The sequence below is a fragment of the Chiloscyllium plagiosum genome, chromosome 4 (genome assembly GCF_004010195.1).
Source record: "Chiloscyllium plagiosum isolate BGI_BamShark_2017 chromosome 4, ASM401019v2, whole genome shotgun sequence".
In the NCBI taxonomy this organism is placed as follows: Eukaryota; Metazoa; Chordata; class Chondrichthyes; order Orectolobiformes; family Hemiscylliidae; genus Chiloscyllium; species Chiloscyllium plagiosum.
The window spans coordinates 32,115,517-32,140,981 of record NC_057713.1 but is presented as its reverse complement, the minus strand read 5'-3'; the positions used below and the strand labels follow the sequence as shown (position 1 = coordinate 32,140,981).

At 40.3% G+C, this 25,465-nt stretch overlaps 1 protein-coding gene across 4 annotated transcripts in view; it reads right to left on the bottom strand.

The window, feature by feature from the left end:
* Nucleotides 1-7,700: 7,700 nt before the first annotated feature.
* The window catches only part of LOC122548922 (corticotropin-releasing factor receptor 2-like), a 203,284-nt gene continuing 185,519 nt past the window's right edge, over nucleotides 7,701-25,465 (bottom strand). For 3 of the 4 annotated variants that reach the window (XM_043687902.1, XM_043687903.1, XM_043687904.1), the window contains 3 exons: nucleotides 20,503-20,638; nucleotides 20,299-20,340; nucleotides 7,701-10,460 (listed from right to left, as the gene is read on the bottom strand). In XM_043687902.1, coding sequence (XP_043543837.1) covers nucleotides 10,320-10,460; nucleotides 20,299-20,340; nucleotides 20,503-20,638 — 319 coding nt within the window. In that variant the 3' untranslated portion in view covers nucleotides 7,701-10,319. Of the gene's footprint in view, nucleotides 10,461-10,722; nucleotides 11,486-20,298; nucleotides 20,341-20,502; nucleotides 20,639-25,465 lie in introns of those variants that run through there. The other variant, XM_043687905.1, reaches the window with a different exon arrangement.

Below are 25,465 nucleotides of genomic sequence, written 5' to 3'. Positions count from 1 at the left end.
GTTCTGATGATTCTGCTTTATGCTTGGGCAACCCATTCATGATACACTAAGGAACTGAATTACTTTCATATGAGCTACCTGAGATGAATACTGACGATCGGTTGGCAAAACAAACTACTTTGACACCAAAGACCTTCAAAAAGCTGACACACTGACTGTAGATGTCCTGTTAATGTGATCTGAATGTTTGATGAATGAATTCTGATGCAGATCTTCTATGGTGCATTGGCAATTGGGATTCCTGATGAATACCTTATGCTCGGAACATCGACTCTCCTTCTCCTCGGATACTGCCTGATTGGTCGTGCTTTGCCAGCACCACACTTTTTGACGGTGGGGAAAAGAATTCAAGCTGGTCAGAAAAAAAAATATTAAGACCATCGCAAAACTGTTGACTGAGTTCCAAGTCCCGAATGGCATTTTCCAGTTCAAATGGGCTAAGTTTTTATGACCATGGGTTAGCAGTTCTGGTGTGGAGAAGACTGGGAAATAATGGGGAGTCACACTGGAAAGGATTGGTGACACATTCCCACCCCAAGTGGATAGAAAAGCTGCCCGGCTGCTGGAGATGGGCGGCCAATTTAAACAACCAAGTTTCTGATGAGAGATGACAGGCAGGAACTGCTGGCACATTTCAGGCAGTGGACTATGGTGGCAGAGGCAAGAACGTATAACCTGAGGATCGTGATTTGTTTTTGACATGGTAAAGCCGTGTTTCAATGTAAACATTTGACTGAAGCTGTGCAAAATAGATACAAATGGGATGATATGCTCGAGAAGAAAGCATGACAAAAGCCCAAGTATCTAGACTCTGACCTATTCCTGATGGTGAATGTTAGTGCAAGATAGTGAAGTATTAGGTTGAAAAATCAAAATTCCCAACCTGTTCTATCAAGGAGCCACTGTTCAATCTGTGAGGATTCTTTCTAAGTAAAAATAGATTCTATCAACCATTATAGAACACACTGCAAAAAGTGAAATGATATTGTGGATGTCTTCTTTAACAGCAAAGGACAATCACCACAAAGGAATACCTTTAGAATAAGAGAATAATTTTAAAACTGGCTTGAGGGACTAAGTAACCTACTCCTGCTCCCATGTTTCTATATAAACCTGACCTCACAGGTCGCAGTAGCTCCAGAGGAAGCATGGAAACATTAAATTCAGTCCTTAATATACTGCATTTGACTTTTGGCAGTTTAACAGCTGAAGTTATCAAGGTATTCCATTATCTCAGACAGGGAATATTCATGCCTGGATAGATTATGTCATTCCACAAAGCTGTGATAAGGTTGGAATCTATAACTACATATATATCATCCTTCTACATTAACACTTTACTTTCTGTGGTAGATTATGAGTTCAAACACTTGTATTTGAATTCATCCATCTCTTAAACTGATTACTTCTGAAATAATGGATTAAATTTGTGTGGATAGTTTTTACATCAAGATATGCTACAGTAGGCTCAGATATTGCATGTGGCATAGTGGAACAATCCCTATCTCTGATCCAAGAGGCCTAGGTTCCAGTCCCACCAGTTCCAGAGGGGTGTCACAGCATTCATGAAGAGGCAGATTAGAAAATATCTACTAACCAGTAAGCTACATGGGAAGCAAATCAGGTGGAAAAACCATGAAGAGGAATGGAGATAGATGCAGAGGAAAAACACAATAAAATCTATAGTGCTCTGCTTAAATGCAAAATACACAGCACAAGGAATGATCACGGAATAGAACCCCCTTAACAACTCAATTGGTATAACTATTATCATTGTCCATGTATAATTAAACTATCCAAATAAGGAAAATCCCAAGTCCAAATTTTGATCTGTTGTTGAGCTAGCTGATTGTTGTTAGGTCTCTGATTAGGGTACCACAATTGGCCTTAAAATCATTTTGATGAATAAAAGCTGCCATGTTTCTGATCACTATCTGAAAAATCATGCTAGAAAGTGCTCATATGTAACCAAACAAGATTGGGTTGAGCTCTGGTGCTACTAATATCTAAATAGCCATTAATATCTAGAACATGTTCTGACAGGAGAAGAATAATCACATATATTACCTCAGTTGGCTGGACAGCTGGCTTGCAATGCAGAATGACACAGTGTAGGTTCAATTCCCACACTGGCTGAGTGGCATTTTCCTTTGCTCTCGCCTGAGATGTAGTGATCCTCAGGTTAAACTTTTACCAGTCATCTCTCTAATGAGAGTGCAGCCATATGGCTTTCTGGGATTGTATCTTTATCTTCAAAACAACAGATGAATTGATAGTGCAAATTGATATAATTGGCTACATTGATCTTGATCTTAATATTGAAGGGTGTGTGACATCTAGGAAGGACAGGAAGCTTTGGGGGTAGTTCCTTTGATTAAATATGATATTAACGCAATATAGGGGAATTACCTAAGTTCAAGGGAACAGAATATAGAAATGGTTTGGATGGAGATGGGAAATGATAAGGGCACAAAGTTACCTGTGAAAGTGGTATTTAAGCCATCTAACAGCCACCACATGTTAGGACAGATCATCAAAAAAGAAATCACAGGAATTTATCCAAAGGGCAAGGTGATCATCATTGACATTTTATTTGTGTTTAATCTCAAAAAATCAGATGTGCAAAGGTTGCCTAGGTGAGGAATTCATAGAATATGAATTCTACTTTAAGAAAGTTATGCATTCTTGCACCAGCCAGACAGCAGGCTATATGATACCCGGTATTCAGCAATGAGATATGATTTATTAACGAAGCCTTAGTGAAGCTGCCCCGAGGGAGCAGTGATCATAAGATTGAATTTTGCACACAGCTTGAGGGAGGGAAGACTGGTCATAAACTAATGTTTTACATTTAAATAACTGCAATTATGAGAGTATAAAAGCAGAGCCAGTGATAGTGAACTGACAATTTAGATCAAGGGATATGTCAAAAGCTTCACAGTGGCATATATTTAAGGGGATATTTCAGAGTGCACAGTTTAGAAATGTTCCATTGAGAAAGAAAAAATCAAGGGGAGGACCCAAAATCAAGGTTAATTAAAATTATTAAACATAATATTAAAGGTGAAGAAAAAAGTACATAATTACGTAGCGATAGGAGGCAGGTGACAAAGTTGGACAGAACACAAAAACTAGCAAATAAGGAGAGAAAATTTTGAGTATGAGAGAAGGCTAGCTAAACATTTAGAGGCAGAGAATAAGAGTTTCTGCAACTATTTAAAAAATAAAATAATTAATAAAGTGTATGATGATCCTTTTAAAAATAAGTTTAGGGAATTAATAATAAAAATAAAGGAAATGGCACATGAATTGAACAGTATTTTGAGCCACTATGGAGGAAATCAGCAATACTCCAGGAAAAGCTGTCAATTGGAAATTGAAAGGGAGGAGCTTCACAAAATTATATTAACTAAAGAAGTAGCACTTAGGAAATAGTTGGAACTGTGTGTCAATAAGTCCTCAGGTCCAGATGGTTTTCATAGTAAGTTCCTAAATGAGGTGGCTAATGAGATACTTTAATTTGGGAACAGTTCCATGAGATTGGAAATAGGTTGATGTCACTCCTCTATTGAAAAAGGAAGGGACATTAAAAGCAGGAAACTACATACCAATTACCTCCCATCTGTCACATGAAAAACATTAGACATTATTATTAAAGTCATTGTAACTGGGCATTTAGATAAATTCAAGTTAATCAGTTGGAGTCAACATAGTTTTGTGAAAGAGGACTGATGTTAGAATCTTAAAATCATAAAGGACAGGAGGGGCCTTCAGCCCATTGAGTCTCCTCCAACATCAAAATACAGTAAATCTACACTAGTTTCCAGCAATTGGCCCACAGCTTTGAATGTTATGACATGTCAAGTGTTCATCCATATACTTTTTAAAGGTTGTGAGGTTTCTGGCCTCAACCACCATCCCTGACAATGCATTCCAGATTCCCACCAACCTCTGGGTGAATAAAGGCTTCCTCAAATCCCCTCTAAACTTCCTACCTTAATATTATGCCTCCTCAATATTAACTCTGCGACTAAAGAGAATAGCTGCTTTCTACCCATCCAGTCCATGCCTCTATTAATTTTTCACATTTCAATCAGGTCCTCTCTCAGCCTTCTCTGCTTGAACGAAAACCAGCCCGGGCTTATCCAGCCTCTCTTCATAGCTAAAATGCTCCGGGCAACATTTTAGTGAATCTGCTCTGTACCCCCTTCAGTGTGATCAGATCTGTCTTATAGTGCAGTGACCAGAACTCCACGCAGTATTCCAGCTGCAGCCTAATTAAAATTTAATATAGTTCCGACATTACCTGCCTGCTCTTATAATGTATGCCACCACTGATGAAGGTAAGTGTCTTGTATGTCTTCTTAATTATCCTATTAACATGTCCTGTCAGCTTCAGGATTTGTTTAACCAATTTATTGGAGTTTTTTGAAGAAGTAACATGCACCTTTTATAATATGGAACCAATAGAATCACTGTATTTAGATATTCAGAGGGAGATTTGATAATGTGCCACATCAAAGGTTACTGCAGGGAATAAACAATCATGGATTCAGGAGTAATATATCAGCATGGAGAAGAGATTGACTAACAGGAAACAGAGAGTAAGGGTAAAGGAGCCATTTTCTGGTTGTTATGGAGTTCAGAAAAGTAAGAGGTGACTTGACTAAAACATACACAATCTGGAGGCTTTTGTCAGGGTGAATATGGAACGGATCTTTCCTCTGGCTGAAGAATCTAGAATTAGGTGCGTTGCCTTTATCAGACAGAGGTAAGAAGAAATCGTTTCCTCACAGAAAATTTGGAATTCTTCATCAAAGGCAGTACAGGGGGCATGTTTAAATACTCTCAAGGCAGAGGTACATAGTTTCTTGATAAGCAAAAGATCGAAAGATTGACAGGAATGTGATTAACATCAGATCAACCGTAATCCTATCGAAGGCCAGGTTCAAAGTGCCTAACTCATATGTTCATAAGATATTGCCAAACAATTCAATTTTTCACAAGATTATTTAGTTTAATATTCTTATTTCATAATTTCTTTGAGATCAAACCATTTGTATGAATCTTTTCTTCTTTCAAGTTTAGAGTCCTTTCACATTCCATTTAAACATAAACAACATAATCATTTCAAATCAATGTAATTAAATATTTTTCTAAACTTTACAGAAAAGCATATAACTTAGAAACATAGTAACCTCCATTGTGACTGTGATAAAGATAAACTGACAGACTTTTCTGCATCCTTTGTCAAATTTGACCACCTGATCTTCATCCAATATCTTCTCACTGTTGTCCAGCTGGATGGGACTGTTCTCACCTGATCCCATTCTGGTCTAAGCAGAATCACCTGCAATAGTTTGTTTTCTCACTCCTGTATTGTCACCTCTTGCGTTCCAAAACAGAGTTCCTATGTCTCATCCACATGCTGACCTCAGCCGCATTACCGAAGAACACAGGGTCAGTGTGCATGTGCACCCTGACAACACTGAGCTCTCCTTGTCATTACCTCTCACAATCCCTTCACTCTCTCTAGCTTGTCAGATTGCTTCTGCAACACCCAGTGTTGGATAAGCAGAGGTTTCCTCCAATTAAATATTGAGAACACCAAAGTACAAAAGTCATTGGGGTGGATTTTACAGTGGGAGGTGGGGAAGGGGGTTGGGAAGTTGAGAATTGCTTGGCACTCCTTTCGTTAGAAACGTTAGCTGCCATCTGACTGACTAACAATGATGCCCCACCATGTGGTATCATTGCCTTTGTGGGTGGCCATAACCAGCAGAGTGGGTCATTCACCTAAGAGCTCTTCCAGGCAGAACCTAGTATTGGGCACTCTCAGGACTGCAAGCAACTCCACGAAGAAAATATCATGCACCTGGGATGTTTGGGCAGGGAGGGATTGGGCAGATGAGGGTTGAGGGTTGCGGGGGTGAGGGCGTGGAGGCAGAGGAACAATAGGATTGTAAATATCAGGCTGTCAGCCACAAAGGGGCATGGAATACCATCTTGACAGGGTGCCTCCAATGCCTGCAACTAGAGTTGGTGTAAAAGTGACCTGCCCACTCTTATTTGCCTTCCACTGAAAAATATGTTATGGTGGCAGATGCCGACGTAGTCTCTTATTTGCCTCTTAAATGTACAGTTAAGGCCCTCAATGAGTCTAAGAATGGAGAAGCTAGCAGGTGCCTTACCCACCCATTGTTACTATTAAAAAATTGGTTAAAGGTAAGTTGGAAGGCAGTGGGCTAGCACCCTATCATACTTTATATAGCCCCCTACCATTGGCAGGAAGTCCATAAAATCCAGGTCATTGTCTTTGGTCCCCACTTCAAACTCAGTTACCTAGTGATTGACATCTTCCTTTCTGTGGCCATTATTTGAGACTGAAACAGTCTGTTCACACCCTTAGTGTGACAGTTGACTGAGATGTTAGCCTCTGGATCACATATCCATGCCACCATTCTGTTCCTGCCTCAGCTTGTCTGTTGTTGAAACCTTCATTGGCGACTTTGTTGTCACTACCTGTAAACTTGTACTCATTCTAAAGTCAAAACTTCCACCAAGTCCCATAGACATTAGTGCTCTTGATTAAGTAATGGTCCAATTTTAAAACACCCATAACTTTGACCACTCCATCTTTGTAATCTGCTCTGTCTGCACAACCCTTTGAGATATCAACTCTTCTCTAATTCTGGACTCTTGATCATCTCCAATTTTAATTGGTCGAGCATTGGTGGTCATGGCTTCAGTTGCATAGGCCCAACGCACTGGATTTGTTCAATTTAAAGAATACTGCCTCTGAAACTTTCTTGACCTATTTTAGATGTTCCCATCAGACCAAAGTTCTGGTTATCTGCTCAAATACCTCCATATGTGACGTCAGATTTTGTTTCTATGTAATACGCCTGTGGGCACCATGGGCATATTATTATAGCTGCATAAATAAATGTTCTTGTTGTACCGAGAGACCCCTCCCCCCAAAGCAATTATGTCTTTCTAATAGATCATGGTTTGTCTATACTTCAACTTAATATATTCACCTTTGCTCCTTATTCCTTGTTATCCTTACCAAATAAAATCCTATGCTGCTAAAAGAGTTTGATGATTTGAATTCATCCAGCTCTTTTTTCAGTGTGAAGAACAGCCTTCTAGTTCCCATGAAGTTCAAAAAGGACAAGTTGCCAATTATAAAATATTAACACAAATAGGACTGTGCTTCATGTGTTTTGGGTTCAAATTTCATGTCCAAGGGTCACTTGTGGCTTTTATCTGTAACATGCAGACTATAACTTCTTAAAAATTCAGCAAGACTGCATTAAGTTGTATGGACATTTCAGTAAAATCATTATAATCTGTTACAAATATATTTCATGGCTTATATTTCATCCATAAGGTTATGACTCCAATGCTCTGAGAAAATATCAAAATCAGGAGCTATCAGAATAACGTAGATACAAACAAATGGCTCAGCAGTTAGCACTGCTGCCTCACAGTGCCAGAGACCCGGGTTCAATTCCCGCCTTGGGCAACTGTCTGTGTGGAGTTTGCACATTCTCCCTGTGTCTGTGTGGGTTTCCACTGGGTGCTCCGGTTTCCTCCCACAGTCCAAAGATGTGCAGGTTAGGTGAATTGGCCATGATAAATTACCCGTAATGTTAGGTGAAGGGGTAAATGTAGGAGAATGGGTCTGAGTGGGTTGCTCTTCGGAGGGTTGGTGTGGACTTGTTGGGCCGAAGGGCCTGTTTCCACACTGTAAGCAATCTAATCTAAACTTGCTACCACTGAGAGAGGTTGATGTGAATGAAAGGCTAGAGAAAGGTCTGAGAGAGGGAACGGTGGATTATACTGATAGAAATGATTGACAAAGGATGGAAGGAGGCTTGAACAAACAGCATCTGCACTAGTTAGGTTAAATGGTCTATTTTTGTGCTTTAAATTCTATGTAATAGATTCAAGACTGTAGGTAGTTAAGAAGAAATCTTTCTTTCTAAACATTCATTGTGTTTCTACAGCACTCCATTAACTGCAGAGTTTTTCCAGCATGTGTGGATAAAAGACGTGACTGTTCAAGGTCCATTGTGCAGAACATTGACCTTTCCCTATTTCTGGAAACAATGGGCAAGACAAACATTTTCAGAAACTGTCCTTTCGAACTCTCCTCTCCCCCACCACACAAATATCCACCACCTCAAACCCCACCAGATATGAATTATTGACATTCTGTCTTCCTCAGGCATTTGGTTAGCTGAACAGATTTGGCCTTTCTTTACTTGAGAAACCAAGGTGAAGGCTAATTGTGCCACACATTGAAAAAAACCAGGAACTTACATTTCTACAGCTCTTTGACACATTTTCAGGGCATGCCAAAACATTTCAGGTGCAATAACTTACTACTGAACTGTGGACCCTTTGCGCAGACAAATCTCTTTGTACATTGCAAGATCCGACAAATGACTGACTTGTTTCTGCTGGGTTGATTATAGGATTAATATTGGTCAGATAATAATGAGAAAACAATTAAAAGTAAAGAAAAGGAAATCCAAACCTTAGCTTTTTAATTTGCCGGTAGACTGGTAGAGAAAGGGAAGGCTGATTAAAAGCAGTCAATATAAATCCTATGAAATAAAGTTAGAATTGGAAATAGTGTGACAAACTTAAACTAAAACACAATCTGGATGTAGGGTAAGATTGTTTGCAATTTAAAAAGTTGCACTCAGCTATTTAAATTAGCTCCAATTTCCATGAGGATCACTGAATATGTAATGGGTTAAAGTGTGATGAAGCATGTTAATCTTTAATCACGATCAAAGTGCACTCAGCGTTAACTCTTCCAACATTCACCTGCGCTTCATGAAAATTAGCTATAAATATGAGAATGCTGCCAAAATATCCTGATTGTTTTGATGTGAATATTGTTATGATTGTTCACAATATATATGAAACAAGACACTTTTAACACTTCAGTGCTGCCTTAGACACTTCACCCCAAAAGGAAATGATGCTAACTGCAAACAAGAAACAACAGCTCACATAGCAAAACATTTAGGCAAGATGTAAATTGTCTTGATAAGAATCTCTTCAGTGGGGAATGGCTGTACGGCTGAGTGATGCTTTTATTTTTCTGTATCTAGTTAGCTGCCACAAGGAGGTAATCCCCTTGATGTGGTCTCTTCATTTATCTTCCACGTTGCTGGTAATCAAAGTTTGATAATCCTGGCTAGGCTTCAATATTAAGTATGCTGATTATGGATCAATTCAGATGACCATCTCCATTTCAACAAAATGAATGTTCCAGGGCTGAAGATCTCATAATCTTGTGTTTTGAGACATACAGAAATATCAACAGGTCAATTCCAAATATTCGATCTGTTGGGTCAACTGATTATTAAACAACCATGGTCTATAGTATTTCACTATTCAGCAAAATAAAACTCATTAAATAGGTTAGAAATTGTCTGCCTTCGTTTCTATTGTTTGAGTGAGATATGTTCTAGTTAGCACTGTGGAATAATACACAGTGACTTCTTTCTTGATTCACAGAACCTAATGATCCATTCATTTTCAATTTACACTGATTCTGGACCAGTGATTTAACTTAAAATTGTTTTAGCTCCATAGATATCAGACAGAGTTCTGTTGTGTGTGTCACTGCTGGATACATTTGACAAATTAGGTGTCCTTTCTACATATGAGGTTTACTACACCGATAGGCAGCACAGATAGAATTGGTTGTAAGGTGTGGGGCTTGGAACAGACCTTCATTCCATCAAAACTTCTTTCAAGTTAGGCTGATGTTTTGAACCTTGAAAGGTCTTCTTGGCGGTATTGGAAGTCAACATTTGTTATCTTCTGACTTCTTATTTTACAGATTCCCATATGACAATTCAAAGCAGTTTTCCAGAAGGAAATTAGGTATTTGTACAAGAGATTGGGGATAGAAGATGAAAGCCATGGAATAAAGCTCTGAAACAACTTTTATTCTTGCCTTGAAGTTGTGACATTCCCCCATGCCAAGCTTTGACTGCAGACAAAAGTTAAGTGAGCTGCAAATAGCATCTCAGTTCCCCACATGATCGAGATTAATGCAGACTCACACTTCCTACTTTTCCATTTTGATGCTGGCTGTTTGAAGGAAAATTAAAGCTTGATCCACTCCGAGAGTACAGTTTCATTTTGTTGTGATGGGCCTTTCATCTTCGGCTTCTCCTGTTCACCATTGTTTGTTTCAAATGTGCACAGCAATCCATAAACAAATTACTTCAATATTGAAGGAAAACATTGTGAAAGATTCAAAGAAACGAATGCTCAGTCTCCTGGAGTCAGACACCAGTTGTCTGTTTTATGCTGTGAAAACTGATTCTTGTGGGTGAGGTTGGTATTGACATAGCCCGGGCAACCCGAACTCGAAGGGTATGATTGTCTTGCCATCGATGCAATCTCTTCCTTGCAGCAGAACGTACCTGAAAACAATAGATAATTTCATTCATGTATTGGGCACCTCTGAACATTCCAGCAGTCAAATGTTTTGAGGAACTGTTACAATTTAGTACTCAGGACTAAATATCAGATATTTGGGTGAATAGATCAACATACGTGATCCACAGTCTGCATGGTTTTTAGCATCTGCAAAATGTAACAGTTGGAAAAGTAAATTGCAAAATGTAATTTGTACAGTACATCCTTTTCCACTTCCAATTCTTTTCTGTGTGGTTTTGCATCACTGCTACCGCCAACTTGTTTCAGTATGACCTCTTTCATGTTGAGTGAATGGGTTTGGCGCAGTCAATACAAACGTGGAAGTTGATGGTTACGTGACACATTCACCAGGTGGAATATGTCCACTATTTGGTTTATAAATTACTTTGGAGGCCTTACCAATTTTGACAATCAGACTTCCATTAAAATATTCTCAGAGAGCTGTTCATGCATGTTAACTTTTGACAGACAATTTGTGGCGTGGATGGGGGTGATGAGAAATTAGTGGCTCTTTTGTCGCATTAAACTAGCAGTATTTAATTAAAGGGATCAAAGGCAGAGGGTTTTGGCGGGGATAGCACTATGTGGAATTGGGAGGCACACGGAAGTCATATAACCAGTGTTTCTCCAGTTATGTGCTAGGTTGCCCCACCACTGGGATTGAGATTATTCATCAAGTCTCCTTGGTTTTTAAACTGTCCACCACTAGATGTGACAGGATGAAGAACCATGATCTGGTTGTTTGCGTGTCAAAAGGCTTAGCCTATATATTGCTCGCTGCTTGAATTGTGGAGTGAATATGATCAAATGCTTGTCAATGCTAATCTTGCATTGTAGTTTCACCAGGTTGGCGCCTCATTTTTACATATACCTGGTGCTCTGCTGGGCATGTTGTCCTGCAATCTTAATTAAACCAATGTTGGCTTGAAGGTAATCATACCATGGGGAATATACTGGATACCAAAGTCCCGGTGAATTGAATATCTAGGGCTGTAGACATGGCTGTAAACTAATCAGAGGGAGGAGAGTTTGAGAGAGGGGAAAAATAGGCTTAAAAAGTAAAGGCATTTAGCAACATTACAGCATAGCTATTTGGATGACACCTAAAATGGGACAAGAAGGGACAATGTGTACAAAATAGAAAAATAACAGTAAACAGGATCAAAGGGTAAAAATTGGTTAAAAGATAGAATTAATGGCACTTTCCTTAGATGCACATTGTATTCAGAGAAAATAAATTAACAGCATAAATTTAGGGCATGATCTTATAGTCATTATAGGCATGTGGTTACAAGGAGATCAACGCTGGGAACTAAATGTTCAGAGGTGTTTGACTTTTCAAAAGGACAGGCAGGAGGGAAAAGGGAGTGGGATGACATTGTTAGTGTGGACAGGATAAGCATGAAGGCAAGGCATGGTCTAGGACTGGAAGCTGTACAATTCATATGGGTGGAGGTAAGAATAAAAAGAACAAAACACTGCTAGCAATAATCTTTAGGCTCCCTAACAATAGTGATAATGAGGATGACACAAAGGGTCTGCAGAGGTTAATCAAATAGAAAAAAAACCTCAGCAGATGGAATAAAACATTGGGAATGTGAGGTTATGCACTTTTGTAACACGCTTAGAGGAGCTAGAAATTATTTAAATGGAGAAAAACTGCAGAAAACTACAGAACAGAGGGATTTGAAAATCCTCATCCATGAATCACCTAAAGGGTGGCTCGGTGGTTCGCACTGCTCCCTCACAGTACCAGGGTCCCAGGTTCAATCCCAACCTCGGGTGACTGTCTTGTGTGGAGTTTGCACATTCTCCCTGTGTCTGTGTGGGTTTCTTCCCAAGTACAAAGATGTGCAGGTCAGGAGAACTGGCCATGTTAAATTGCCCATAGTGTTAGGTGCATTAGTCAGAGTGGGGTGGGTTGCTCTTCGGAGGGTTGGCATGGACATGTTGGGCCAAAGGGCCTGTTTCCACACTGTAGGGAATCTAATCATAAAAAAGCTAAAATTTAAGCTCAGTGGATAAGAGGGAAGGCAAATGAATGCTGGCCTTTATTTCAAACAGAATACATTATAAAAGTAGGAAGGTTTTACTAAAGCTATACAGACTACAGCAAGAATACTGTGAACACTTTTGACTTCTAATCTAAGGAAAGATATACTGGCATCAGAGGCAGCCCAGAGAAAGTTCAATAAGTTGATTCCAGATATGGAGGAAGTGTTTTATGAAGAGAGGTTGACATATATGACTGTACTCTTTGGAGTTTGGAAGACTGAGCATAGATTTTAGATGTGGATATTTTAGATGAAGAAAAGTTGTTTCCTTTGTTGGAGAGTTTAGAACCCAGGACATAATTTCAGAGTTAGGAGACAGAGCTTAAGAGGAGTTTCTTCTCTCACTGGGTAGTGAATCTGTGGAATTTGTTACAGCAAAGGCTTTAGAGACTAGGTCATTGAGTATATTCAAGGCTGAGGTAGTCAGATGTTTTATCATCAAAGAAATCCAAGTATTAGGAGGAAATTCTGGCAAAGTAGAGTTGAGAATGATATCATTGAATAGCAGAGCAGAGTTGATGGGCTAAATGGTCTACTTCTGCTATAAATTCTGTGGTCTTATTGGTTGTACATTATGGATTAATACAATTGTGTTGAAAAGATATGTGAAATGATGTCATGGATGTTTGCACAATGTAGTGGTTAGAACTGGATATAGGTTTGCTCACTGAGCTGGAAGGTTTGTTTTTAGACGTTTCGTCACCATACCAGGTAACATCATCAGTGAGGTGAAAGTGAGGACTGCAGATGCTGGAGATCAGAGCTGAAAAATGTGTTGCTGGAAAAGTGCAGCAGGTCAGGCAGCATCCAAGGAGCAGGAGAGTCGACGTTTCGGGCATAAGCCCTTCTTCAGGTCTTCCTGATGAAGGGCTTATGCCCGAAATGTCGATTCTCCTGCTCCTTGGATGCTGCCTGACCTGCTGCGCTTTTCCAGCAACACATTTTTCAACATCATCAGTGGGCCTCCAGTTGAAGCACTTTATGTGTTTAGGTTTCCTTGGGTTGGTGATGCCATTTCCTGTGGTGACATCATTTCCTCTGATGATGTCATGTCCTTCTGTTTTTCTCTGGGGGTGGTAAATGGGATCCAAGTCAATGTGTTTGTTGATGGAGTTCTGGTTGGAATGGTATGCCTCTAGGAATTCTCATGCATGTCCCTGTTTGGCTTGTCCTAGGATGGATGTGTTGTCCCAGTTGAAGTGGTGTCCTTCCTCATCTGTATGTAAGGATACTAGTGAGAGAGGTTCATGTGTTTTTGTGGCTAGCTGGTATTCATGTATCCTGCTGGCTAGTTTTCTGCCTGTTTGTCCAATGTAGTGTTTGTTACAGTTCTTGCACAGTATTTTGTAAATGACATTAGCTTTGCTTGTTGTCTATATAAAGTCTTTCAAGTTCATTAGCTGCTGTTTTAGTGTGTTGGTGGGTTTGTGGGCTACCATGATGTGGGCATCAGTAAATGACATCACCACAGGAAATGACATCACCAACCCAACGAAACCTGAACACGTAAATAGGAAGCGGGCCATGCCACCAGTGCTTCATCCGGAGGTTCACTGATGATGTTACCTAGTATAGTGACGCAACGTCTGAAAATGAACCTTCCAGCTCAGTGAGCAAACCGACATCCAGAACCTCAACCTGAGCTACAAATCTTCTCAAAACTCGCTAAATAATACAAATATACATTGGTCATTCAGTGCATTGTGCCTGTCAAACCTTTGTCACATTGACTGAACTAGTCCCACTCGTAGAGTCATAGAGTGATAGAGATATACAGCACGGAAACATACCCTTTGGTCCAACTCGTCCATGCCGACCAGATATTCTAACCTAATCTAGTCCCATTTTACAGTACTTGGCCCATATCCCTCTAAACCCTTCCTATTCATATACCCATCCAAATGCCTTTTAAATGCTGTAATTGTACCAGCCTCAACCACTTCCTCTGGCAGCTCATTCCAGACGTGCACCACCCTCTGCATGAAAAAGTTGCCCCTTAGGCCCCTTTTACATCTTTCCCCTCTCACCCTGAAACTATGTCCTCTAGTTCTAGACTTCCCCATCCCAGCAAAATGATCTTGTCTATTTATTGTATCCATGTCTCTCATGATTTTATAAACCTTTATAAAGTCATCTCTCATCCTCTGACCCTCCAGGGAAAACTGCCTCAGCCTATTCAGCCTCTCTGTATAGCTCAAACCTTCCAACTCTGGCAACATCCTTGTAAATCTTTTCTGAACCCTTTCAAGTTTCATAACATCCTTCCAATATTGTGGAGACTAGAACTGCACGCAATATTCCAAAAGTGGCCTAACCAATGTCCTGTACAGCCGCAACATGACCTCCCAACTCCTATACTCAATGCTCTGACCAATAAAGGAAAGCATACCAAACACCTTCTCTACCACCCTATCTACCTGTCACTGTACTTTCAAGGAATTACGAACCTGCACTCCAAGGTATCTTTGATCAGCAACACTCCCTTGGACCTTACCACTAAGTGGATAAGTTCTGCTAAGATTTGCTTTCCCAAAATGCAGCACCTTGCATTTATCTAAATTAAACTCCACCCGCCATTTTTCATCCCATTGGCCCATCTGGTCAAGATCCTGTTGTAATCTGAGATAACCTTCTTCGTTGTCAACTACACCTCCAATCTTGGTGTCATCTGCAAACTTATTAACTATACTTCGTATGTTCACATCCAAATCATTTATATAAATGACGCAAAGCAGTGGACTCAGCACTGATCCTTGTGGCACACCACTGGTCACAGGCCTCCAGTCTGAAAAGCAACACTCACCACCTCCCTCTGTCTTCTACCTTCAAGTCAGTTCTTATCCAAATGTTTAGTACTCCCTGTATTCCATGAGTTCAAATCTTGCTAACCAGTCTCCCATGAGGTACCTTATCGAACGCCTTATTGAAATCCATATAGATCATGTCCACCACTCTGCGCCCATCAATCCTCTTTGTTACTTCTTCAAAAAACTTAATCAAGTTCGTGAGACATGATTTTTCATGCACAAAGCCATGCTATCTCTAATCAGTCCGTGCCTTTCTAAATACGTGTAAATCATGTCCCTCAGGATTCCCTCCAACAACTTGCCCACCTTCTAGTCTTCTACTAGCCTTCTAGTCTTATGCTGTAACTTAATTTCTTTTAAGTATTGATCAAATTCTGTTTGAAACTTGATATTGAGTTTGCTTTCAACACCATTTCCAGCTTTTATTCCCTGTCCAAGTCCTAAACACACCTGGTAAAGCAGAAGTTTCCTTGTATTTCTTTGAAGCTTGTCCACTGTATTCACTGCTTATAATGTGGGAACCCTTACATTGGTGAAACCACACACTAACAAGATAACCATTTTGCAGAACAAATCTGCTCTCTCTGTAAGAATGACAGCAACCTTCTGGTTGCTTATCATTTCAATAAACCATCTTGCTCCCATGCCAATATTTCAGTGCCAAGTCTGCTGAGTATCCTAAACATGAGCTGTTGCCAGGATTGGAGGGTTTGTGCTATAGTGGGAGGTTGAATACGCTGGGGCTGCTTTCCCTGGAGCATCGGACGCTGAGGGGTGACCTTATAGAGGTTTATAAAATCATGAGGGGCATGAATAGGATAAATAGACAAAGTGTCTTCCCTGAGGTGGGCGAGTTCAGAACTAGAGGGCATAGGTTTAAGATGATGAGAGGGGAAAGATATCAAGGGTGCCTGAGGGCAACGTTTTTACGCAGATGGTGGTACATGTATGGAATGAGCTGCCAGAGGAAGTGGTGGAGGCTAATACAATTGCAATATTTAAAAGACATCTGGATGGGTATATGAATAGGAAGGGTTTTGAGGGATATGGATTGAGTGCTGGCAGGTGGGACTAGATTGGGTTGGAATATCTGGTTGGTATGGACAGGTTGGACCAAAAGGTCTGTTTCGGTGCTGTACATCTCTATGACTCTATAAGGAACCAATACCCTACCTGGTTAGAGTTTTTTGATCAAGTTAACTCCTTCAGCCTAGTAAATCAGCCTAGTGAATCCTTTTGATCTGTCTTCACTGCCAGTATATATTTTCTTAAATACAGGAAACAAAATTGTCACAAAATTCCAAGTGTGGTCTCCACAACTTCCTGTACAGTTGTAACATGACTTCCTTATTTTTAAACTTCCATCACTCAGCACAAATGCTACAAACTTGATAGTTTCTACATTATTTTCTGTTTTTATTTCAGATTTCTACTATCTGCAGTATTTAGCTTTAACACTTCATCTGGATTAGATGGCTTTTCTACTTTGAAGACGAGGTCGTTCCATTTCATCTAATTTTACCCTATATATGTCACTATTCCCAACCGATTTAATGTTATATTGGCAACATATCTATCTCAAGTGTGGACAACTCACAAAAGAGCAGAGGAAATCATCAAAAGGGAAGCCAGATGACTGCTCATTGCTCAGAAGTGAGAATGTACTGTTTACAGAAACAGAATAGAGTAGTCCATTTGACCCCGTAAGCCTGCCCTATCATGTAATAGGATCATGGTTGATCCGACATTCCTTATTCTACTTTCCTACCCTTTCCCATAACCATTGATTACCCTACTGACCAAGAATCATTCTATCTCAGCCTTAAGTATACACAAGGACTCTGGCCCCACAGCTCTCTGTGGCAAAAAGTTCCACAACCCTTTGAGAGAAGAAATTCCTTTTTATCTCAGTCTCAGTATTCTGAGACATATACCCTCTGATCTTGGACTCTTACATGAGGGGAAACATCCTCTCAGCATTTGCTCTGACAAGCCTCTTAAGTATCCCATATGTTTCAATGAGATCATCTCTCATTCTTCTGAACTCCAATGAGTAGAGTCCCAATCACACAACACCAGGTTATAGTCCAACAGATTTATTTGGAAGTACAAGCTTTAGGAGCGCTGCTCTACCTGATGAAGGAGCAGTATTCCGAAAGCTTGTACTTTCAAATAAACCTGTTGGACTATAGCCTGGTGTTGTATGATTTTTAACATTGTCCGCCCCAGTCCAACACTGGCACCTCCACATCATTGCTCATTTAAGACAGAGATAAGGAGAATATTTTTCTCACATGAATCTTTGGCTCTCTCTCATTTAAAAGGCAGTGGAAGCAGAGTATTTGAAGGTTTTTAAATCTGAGATTGACGAGTCTTGTTCAGCAAAGGGGTGGCAGGTTGCAAAAATGTGATTGCCGATGCGGTACTGAGACTTGAATGAGATATGGAGGCGTTTGGGATGGGTGTACTGTGGCCTGAATTTGCATGGGGTTGTGCATGTTTATAGTTAGTATAGTGTATATGTGTGTTTTGACTACTAACCGAGTTTTGAAGGGTTAAAATGAAGTCATCTTTTGATGTTGATGGTTCACTTTTTTAAAGGGGGGAGATGTCACAAAGCTAGCCCCTTTTCTTTCTAAAAGCTGTTCCTTGGCTCAAGGAGACTCTGCCCTTGATTTTTCTCAGAGGGGCAATAAACCAGGCTGGGCTCTGATCAGTCTGGTTTGGTACAGAGATGAAAGGGATTTTGAAAGGCCTTTTGTTTATATGAGACTTCACGCCAAAGTTGTCTTGTTTTGGAAGTAACTTGTATAATGAAATGAGAGTGGTCAGCTCTCTAGCTGAGTTGAGCAGTCTTAGTTCAATCTGATCTGGTTGGAAGTTCAAAAGGGAGCTGTGTGGAAACTCTCTCTTTTTTCTGCCCTTCAACTTTAAACTGTAAGCATGTGTTCCATTTATACTGGTTTTTAAAGGGAGTTTGCTTATTGGGACTGTTGTGTATATTCGGAACAGCATAATTAAGTCTAGTTGGATTGGTTGAGTTCTGTTGGGAGCCTGAGATGAACATAAATACTGTTTATAAAAGTTTCTAAAGGTATATGAAGACTTTGATTAGTGAAGGCAAATATAGGTCTCTAATAGTAAAGATGAGGGATGAAAAGATGGCAGATTAATTTAATCATTGTTAAAAATCACACAACACCAGTTTATAGTCCAACAGGTTTAATTGGAAGCACTAGCTTTCAGAGCGCTGCTCCTTCATCAGGACTCCACAACCACCTGATGAAGGAGCAGCACTCTGAAAGCTAGTGCTTCCAATTAAACCTGTTGGACTGTAACCTGGTGTTGTGTGATTTTTAACTTTGTACACCCCAGTCCAACACCGGCATTTCCAAATCAATTAAATCATACACTTGTTTTTTCGGTTTTCACCAAATGAAGACAGACTCAACATTCCAAAAATGTTGTAACACAAGGTCTATTGAGAGAGAGGAACTGAAGGAAATCAATATTAGTAGGGAAATGGTGTTGGGGAAATTGATAGGATTAAAAGCAGATAAATCCCCAGGGCCAGAATGTGTAGATCCCAGAATAATTAAGGAAGTGGCTCTAGAAATAGTGGAAGCATTGGTGTAAGGTTCTACAGTCTCTAGAATAGTTCCTATGAATTGGAAGGTAGCTAATGTAATCCCACTACTTAAAAAATGGAGGTAAAGAGAAAACAAGTAATAATACAAGTTAGCCTGACATTGGTAATGGAGAAAATACTACAGTCCATTCTAAAAGATTTAATAACTGAGTACTTGGAAAACTGAGTAATAGGATCTCACAGAATCAGCATGAATTTACAAATAGGAACTCATGTTTGAGAAATCCACTGGAATCTTTTGAGGATACAAATAGTAGATTTGATTGGGGGAGCCAATGAATATGATTTATTTGGACTTTCAGATGATTTTTGATGAAGTCTCAGAAATGAGATTAGCTTGTAAATTGCAGCTCATCGGATAGCAAGTATTTACATTGAGAGAAAACTGGTTGACAGATGGGAAACAAAGAATAGGACAGATCTTTTTCTGAGTGCCTGCCAGTGACGAGTGGAGTACCGCAGGGATCAGTACTTGGACCCACCCCAGTTATCACATTTAGATGAGCCCAGTTATCACATTTAGATGAGGGAACCAAATCTAATACCTGCAAGATTGCAGGCAGCTCAAAACTGGGTGTGTGGGTGAAGTGTGAGGAGAATGCAAAAATGCTTCAGTGGGATTTGGATAAGTTGATTGAGTGGGCAAGTGTATGAGTGGGCAGATGAAGTATATTGTGGGATTAATGTGAGGTTGTCCATTTTGCTGAAAAAAAACAAGAAGATAGATTATTATTGAATAGTGACAGATTTGGAAAGTGGGGACGTGCAACGAGACCTGGGTATCCTTGTACACCAGATACTGAAATCACTACATTCAGGTTTAGTAAGTGGTGAAGAAGGCAAATGGTATGTTGGTCTTCATAGTGACAGGATTCAAGTACAAGAGCAGTGATATCTTCTTACAATTGTACTGAGTCTTGGTGAGACAACACATTAGTGTAGTCTTGAAGTCCTGATCTGAGGAAGGATTTTCTGTCTATGGATGGAGTACAACGAAGGTTTACACGACTGATTCCTGGGATGGCAGGACTAACATACGAAGAGAGACTAGATCAGTTAGGACCATATTGTGAACTAGTTAGACATGCTGTATGTGTGCTCTTGGGCTACTATTGTGAGTGGGCAAATGCAAAATATATTGGAGTGACATTCCTTCTTCCATATTGCTGTAGGCTTTAGCTTATTTATTGCAAATATGTTAAGCTCTCTGTCTTCAACAGATTTTAAAATGTCAAAATGAAAAGCTGCTTTAAAGTTATTTATGGCCTCCAGTGCTATCAGAATATTTTCGAAGAAATTATGTCTAACGTACCTCACCATTCAGGAAACAGTAGAACACAGAGACAAAGAAACCCTGTTAAAAAACAAAAGGTCTGGGTCAGTTCGACAGAAAATTGTATCAGTAACCCCTTACAAAACATTTCAATCACAAAATACTCAAGGAAAACATTCGCCTATCATATTGCATTCGGCACATCGTTAATAAACCGTCAGTTCATCTCGCCAGATTACTCACCTGAAAGGATTGCAGAAATGAATTAAAGTAGATGAAAACAATTTGAGAGATGTCATCTTCGCCTGGGTTGACGAAGAACAACATGTAAGTGATGCCAAGAAGGGGTAACAGAACCAAAGTTGCCTTCACTGCTTTCCTGTAGTACAGATGATGAAAATAAATAATATATTCATTATCCTAAGAAGCAAGGTAAGAGTCATCAATTAATAATTAAACGTATTTTTGGCCATGTGCCACCTTGGATAGTTAAGGTTGAGTTAGGCTATGTTAGTTACAGACAAGAAAAAAATCGCATTGAAGCTGCACTTACAGAGTAAATCACTATCTATGGTCATGGACTGACAAGAGAACTGCTTAAGTGACTCTCCCTGGAGAAGATAATTTCATGAAAATTTACCAAAGAAAATAAATGATATGCTCGTGATCACATTGCTGTTTGTGGGAGTTTTCCATCTGTGATATGGTTTCTTTGTTGCTAGCATTACAATAATGACTAAACTGTAGAAATATTTAATTGACCATAAAGTACTTTGAGATTTTAAATGGTTATGAAAATTAATACATAAATGGAAGTGTTTCTTCTCCTTTCACTCCACAGTCAATTCAAACCTTGGTAGTGAATTTCTGTTCCACATTTAATGTTGGTGAGAAGTGTTTTGCCTCCATATGGAATCTGCTTTACTTCACTCTGTGATGTGAGAATTGCTAGATATTTAGAATATCACATGAACCAGGCTGAAGAGTCAATGTTCACCGGCCCTGCAAATGTGTCTATTTCAGCCATCATCACAGAAAATCTATTTCATTCTACCATCACAAGGACCAAATTACATAAGGAAATACTCAAACCACAGCGGAAAAACTGAATAGTTTTGGTCCCCATATCCAAGGAATGATATACCAACATTGGAGACAGTCCAGAGAGGAGTCTAGAGGTTGGTTCTAGGTATGGATGGGATTTTCTTGAGAGATTGGGTAGATTGGGCCTGTATTCATTGGATTCAGAAAAATGAGAGGAGACCATACTGAAACATATTGGATTCTTAGCAGGCTTTAAGTGTTGTATCGTCGAATGGGAGAATCCAGGATCTGAGGCATAATCTCAGAGTAAGGGGTTGCACCTCTAAGACAGAGATGAGAAGGGAATTCTTCTCCAAGAGGTTGTGAATCTTTGGGGTTTTCTTCCACAGAGGGCTGTCAAGGCTGGGATGCTAAAGTTACTCAAGGCTTAGCTAGATTTTTAATTAATAAGGGAATCAATGGTTATAGACTTAAGGAGGTAAGGTAGAGCTGAGAATGATCAGATCAGCCATAATCTCATTGAATGATGGAGCAAATTCAATAGGGCTGAAGGGCCTACTTATACTCAAGAGTCTAATGGTCTTATGGCAATAAGGGAATCAATGGTTATAGACTTTCGGAGGTAAGGTGGAGTTGAGAATGATCAGATCAGCCACAATCTCACTGAATGATGGAGCAAACTTAATAGGGCTGAAGGGCCTACTTATACTCAAGTGTCTAATGATCTTATGGCAAAAATGCAGTAGCGGAAGAAAACAGTCTTAGTGATTAAGGATATTGATGTGAGCATATTGTGGAACACGGGAGGAAAAATTGGTCATTTAGCCGCTCGTGTATTCTGCTTTTCAATGGGATCATGGTTGATAATGTGATCCTTCACCATTTAGCATGTTACCCATGGGCACCAGCCATTTGCATCCATCATCCATGGAATTGACACCTTATACTTTTCAACCCCTCAAAACCATTATGGCACCTTCGAAATCCATTTGCAGGCCACTGAGAAACCTCAGGGTGCAGGGTGCTTTGGCAACAGGATGCTAAGGAGTCGCATCCTGGATCTGAGGCTTAGAGGTTGCACATCCAAAACAGAAATCAGTCATTTGAGGATATTTAAATGGAGGAAGTTAAAAATCACAACACCAGGTTATAGTCCAACAGGTTTAATTGGAAGCACACTAACATTCGGAGCGACGCTCCTTCATCAGGTGATTGATGATGGAGCGTCGCTCCGAAAGCTAGTGTGCTTCCAATTAAACCTGTTGGACTATAACCTGGTGTTGTGTGATTTTCAACTTTGTACAACACCGGCATCTCCGAATCATAAATGGAGGAAGCTCTCTTCATGATGGCTTAGCTGTATCAGAAACATAGGAACATAGGATCAGAAGTAGGTCATTCAGTCTATTGACCCTGCCCCACCATTGAAAATTACCAAGATACTACATTATCAGCTGTCTTTTTATCAATTTTATTCAAAATATCTTCAAAAGCCACAATTTCCCATCCTCAAATTCAGGCTTTACATGACCAATTATTTCATTATTATTCAAGTGTTGCCTTTGGTAAATACCAGGCAGACAGATCCTGATTGATACCTATTTCCCATAGATGGTTGCTGGGTACAGAGGATCATTGTGGACTTCATGCCAACCTCTCTGGCTGTCTACTACCTCCGGTGATGATATTGATATTCCTCTCTGCAATGCCATTCTATTACTGGCTGCCTTCGAGGTCCATGTGCACAATGAAGAAGGAAGCTAAACCTCTCATCATCCCCTTGTTTAAGAGTGAAACCTCACGCTGCAGGAGGAGAATGCCAGGAGGACAGAGGATACACGTCAATAAAGTTGTCAAGTGCTGCCTGAAAAAGTGCAATATCCCCACTGACTCACAGGAATCCCTAGCCCAAGACTGCCCAAAAAAAGTATTCATTGGAGGTGCCAACCGTATCTGCCAGGCTCAGATGGATGCCAAACGTGAACACTGGGAGTGTGCAAAACCCCTTGAATTCTACACAGCCACTTCAGCAAACACCAGTGACATGATTTGCTGATCCAGTGTTGGGCTATTCAGTCACCTCAGGACCCACCATGCTGGAGTGGATAAAGTCATCCTTGATCCTGAGGGGCTACCTAAGAAGAAGAAGATCCACTTCTGCTCTTTAACTGTATCTACCCAGTTAGTTCATTGTTGAAGTGTGATCAAGCTTCCACTGAGACCTGTGACTCTGAATGAAAATTCAATGCCAGATATTCAGCAGGTCAATCTCCATAGTTGCACCTTGTTTTCAATCTTCAGTCTAATTCTCATGAATTGCAGTGGAATTAAGTTTCCTGCTATCACTGTTTTGTATTTCATTTATACCCAAAATCAGTAATTCAACCAAACCAGGAGAAAAGATTTCTTCTGTGCAATATAGGTAGAAGAAGTTTAAAATTTAATTGCACCACACAGAGCGAAATTTTCCCCATTGCCAAGGGGCAGATCAAATATTTTCCGTCCATGGATGGAGTTCCACCATTGTGAGCCACACTGCCATTCTGCCTATTTGCTTTTCAAGAGTAAGCAACAGAAATTACTTCAAACATCATAGGACACTATCTACAAAAGTAAGTCTCTTTACATAATGCGCACACATTCAGAGCAGCTTCCTGCTTAGATGGAACTAAATGTGTGGTACCCAGAGGTTGAATGGATTTGCAGCAATAACGGATTTCATCCTTTATAGTTCATATTAGTCTCTCAAAAAAAACCTCACATCTCTGAATAGTTGATACTTTTAATATTCTGCTGAGATCAGCTTCTTTGGACTTGAAGTGATTTACACAGTACAGTGACATTTCCACAGTGGCATAAAAAAAAGAGAATCATCCAGAGTGATGACATGCTCAGTATGAATCTAATTCAACCTATGACTTTGCTCATCTGGCTGTACACGAGTATGTGTTAAATCTGCTTCCATTAACCTCATGAATATTTTTCATTAAATTTAATCTGCTGAGTACTGAGTGTGCATTGCAGTTCTGGCATCATAGATATTTTCCTATAAAATGGAAACCTGAATCTCTCAGATAGCTATTAGAAGCAAAGGAAGAAGGTCAAAGTCAGGCTAATGAAGAAATACCAATTTCCTAAGCAAGGGATGATAATATATCTCCAAAAACAAGCCCTAAATGCCAAGGGATCCAATTTCTACAGAAGGGGTCTCTTATTTGAAACAGGGATGAAACAATTCCTTCTCTCAGAGAGTTAGCCTTTGGAATTCTCTGCCCCACAGTAAGCAGAGGGTGGGGACTGGGTTATTGAGTGTTTTCAAGGCCAAATTAGACAAAAGTTTCATTGGAAGGGTAGTGAAGAGTTACAGGGACAGACAAGAAAGTAGTGTGAAGTCCATATCAAATCAGCAATGGTCTTATGAACTAATGGAGTAGGCTTGAGGGGTTAAATTCTGGATCAGTGGTGCTGGAAGAGCACAGCAATTCAGGCAGCATCCAACGAGCAGCGAAATCAACGTTTTGGGCAAAAGCCCTTCATCAGGAATAAAGGCAGAGAGCCTGAAGCGTGGAGAGATAAGCTAGGGGAGGGTGGGGGTGGGGAGAGAGTAGCATAGAGTACAATGGGTGAGTGGGGGAGGAGATGAAGGTGATAGGTCAGGGAGGAGAGGGTGGAGTGGATAGATGGAAAAGGAGCTAGGCAGGCCGGACAAGTCAGGACAAGTCAAGGGGACAGTGCAGAGCTGGAAGTTTGAAACTAGGATGAGGTGGGGGAAGGGGAAATGAGGAAGATGTTGAAGTCCACATTGATGCCCTGGGGTTGAAGTGTTCTGAGGCGGAAGATGAGGCGTTCTTCCTCCAGGCGCCTGGTGGTGAGGGAGCAGTGGTGAGGGAGCGGTGATGAAGGAGGCCCAGGACCTCCATGTCCTCTGCAGAGTGGAAGGGGGAGTTGAAATGTTGGGCCACGGGGTGGTGTGGTTGATTGGTGCGGGTGTCTCGGAGATGTTCCCTCAAGCGCTCTGCTAGGAGGCGCCCAGTCTCCCCAAGAGGAGACCGCATCGGGAGCAACGGATACAATAAATGATATTAGTGGATGTGCAGATAAAACTTTGATGGATGTGGAAGGCTCCTTTAGGGCCTTGGATAGAGGTGAGGGAGGAGGTGTG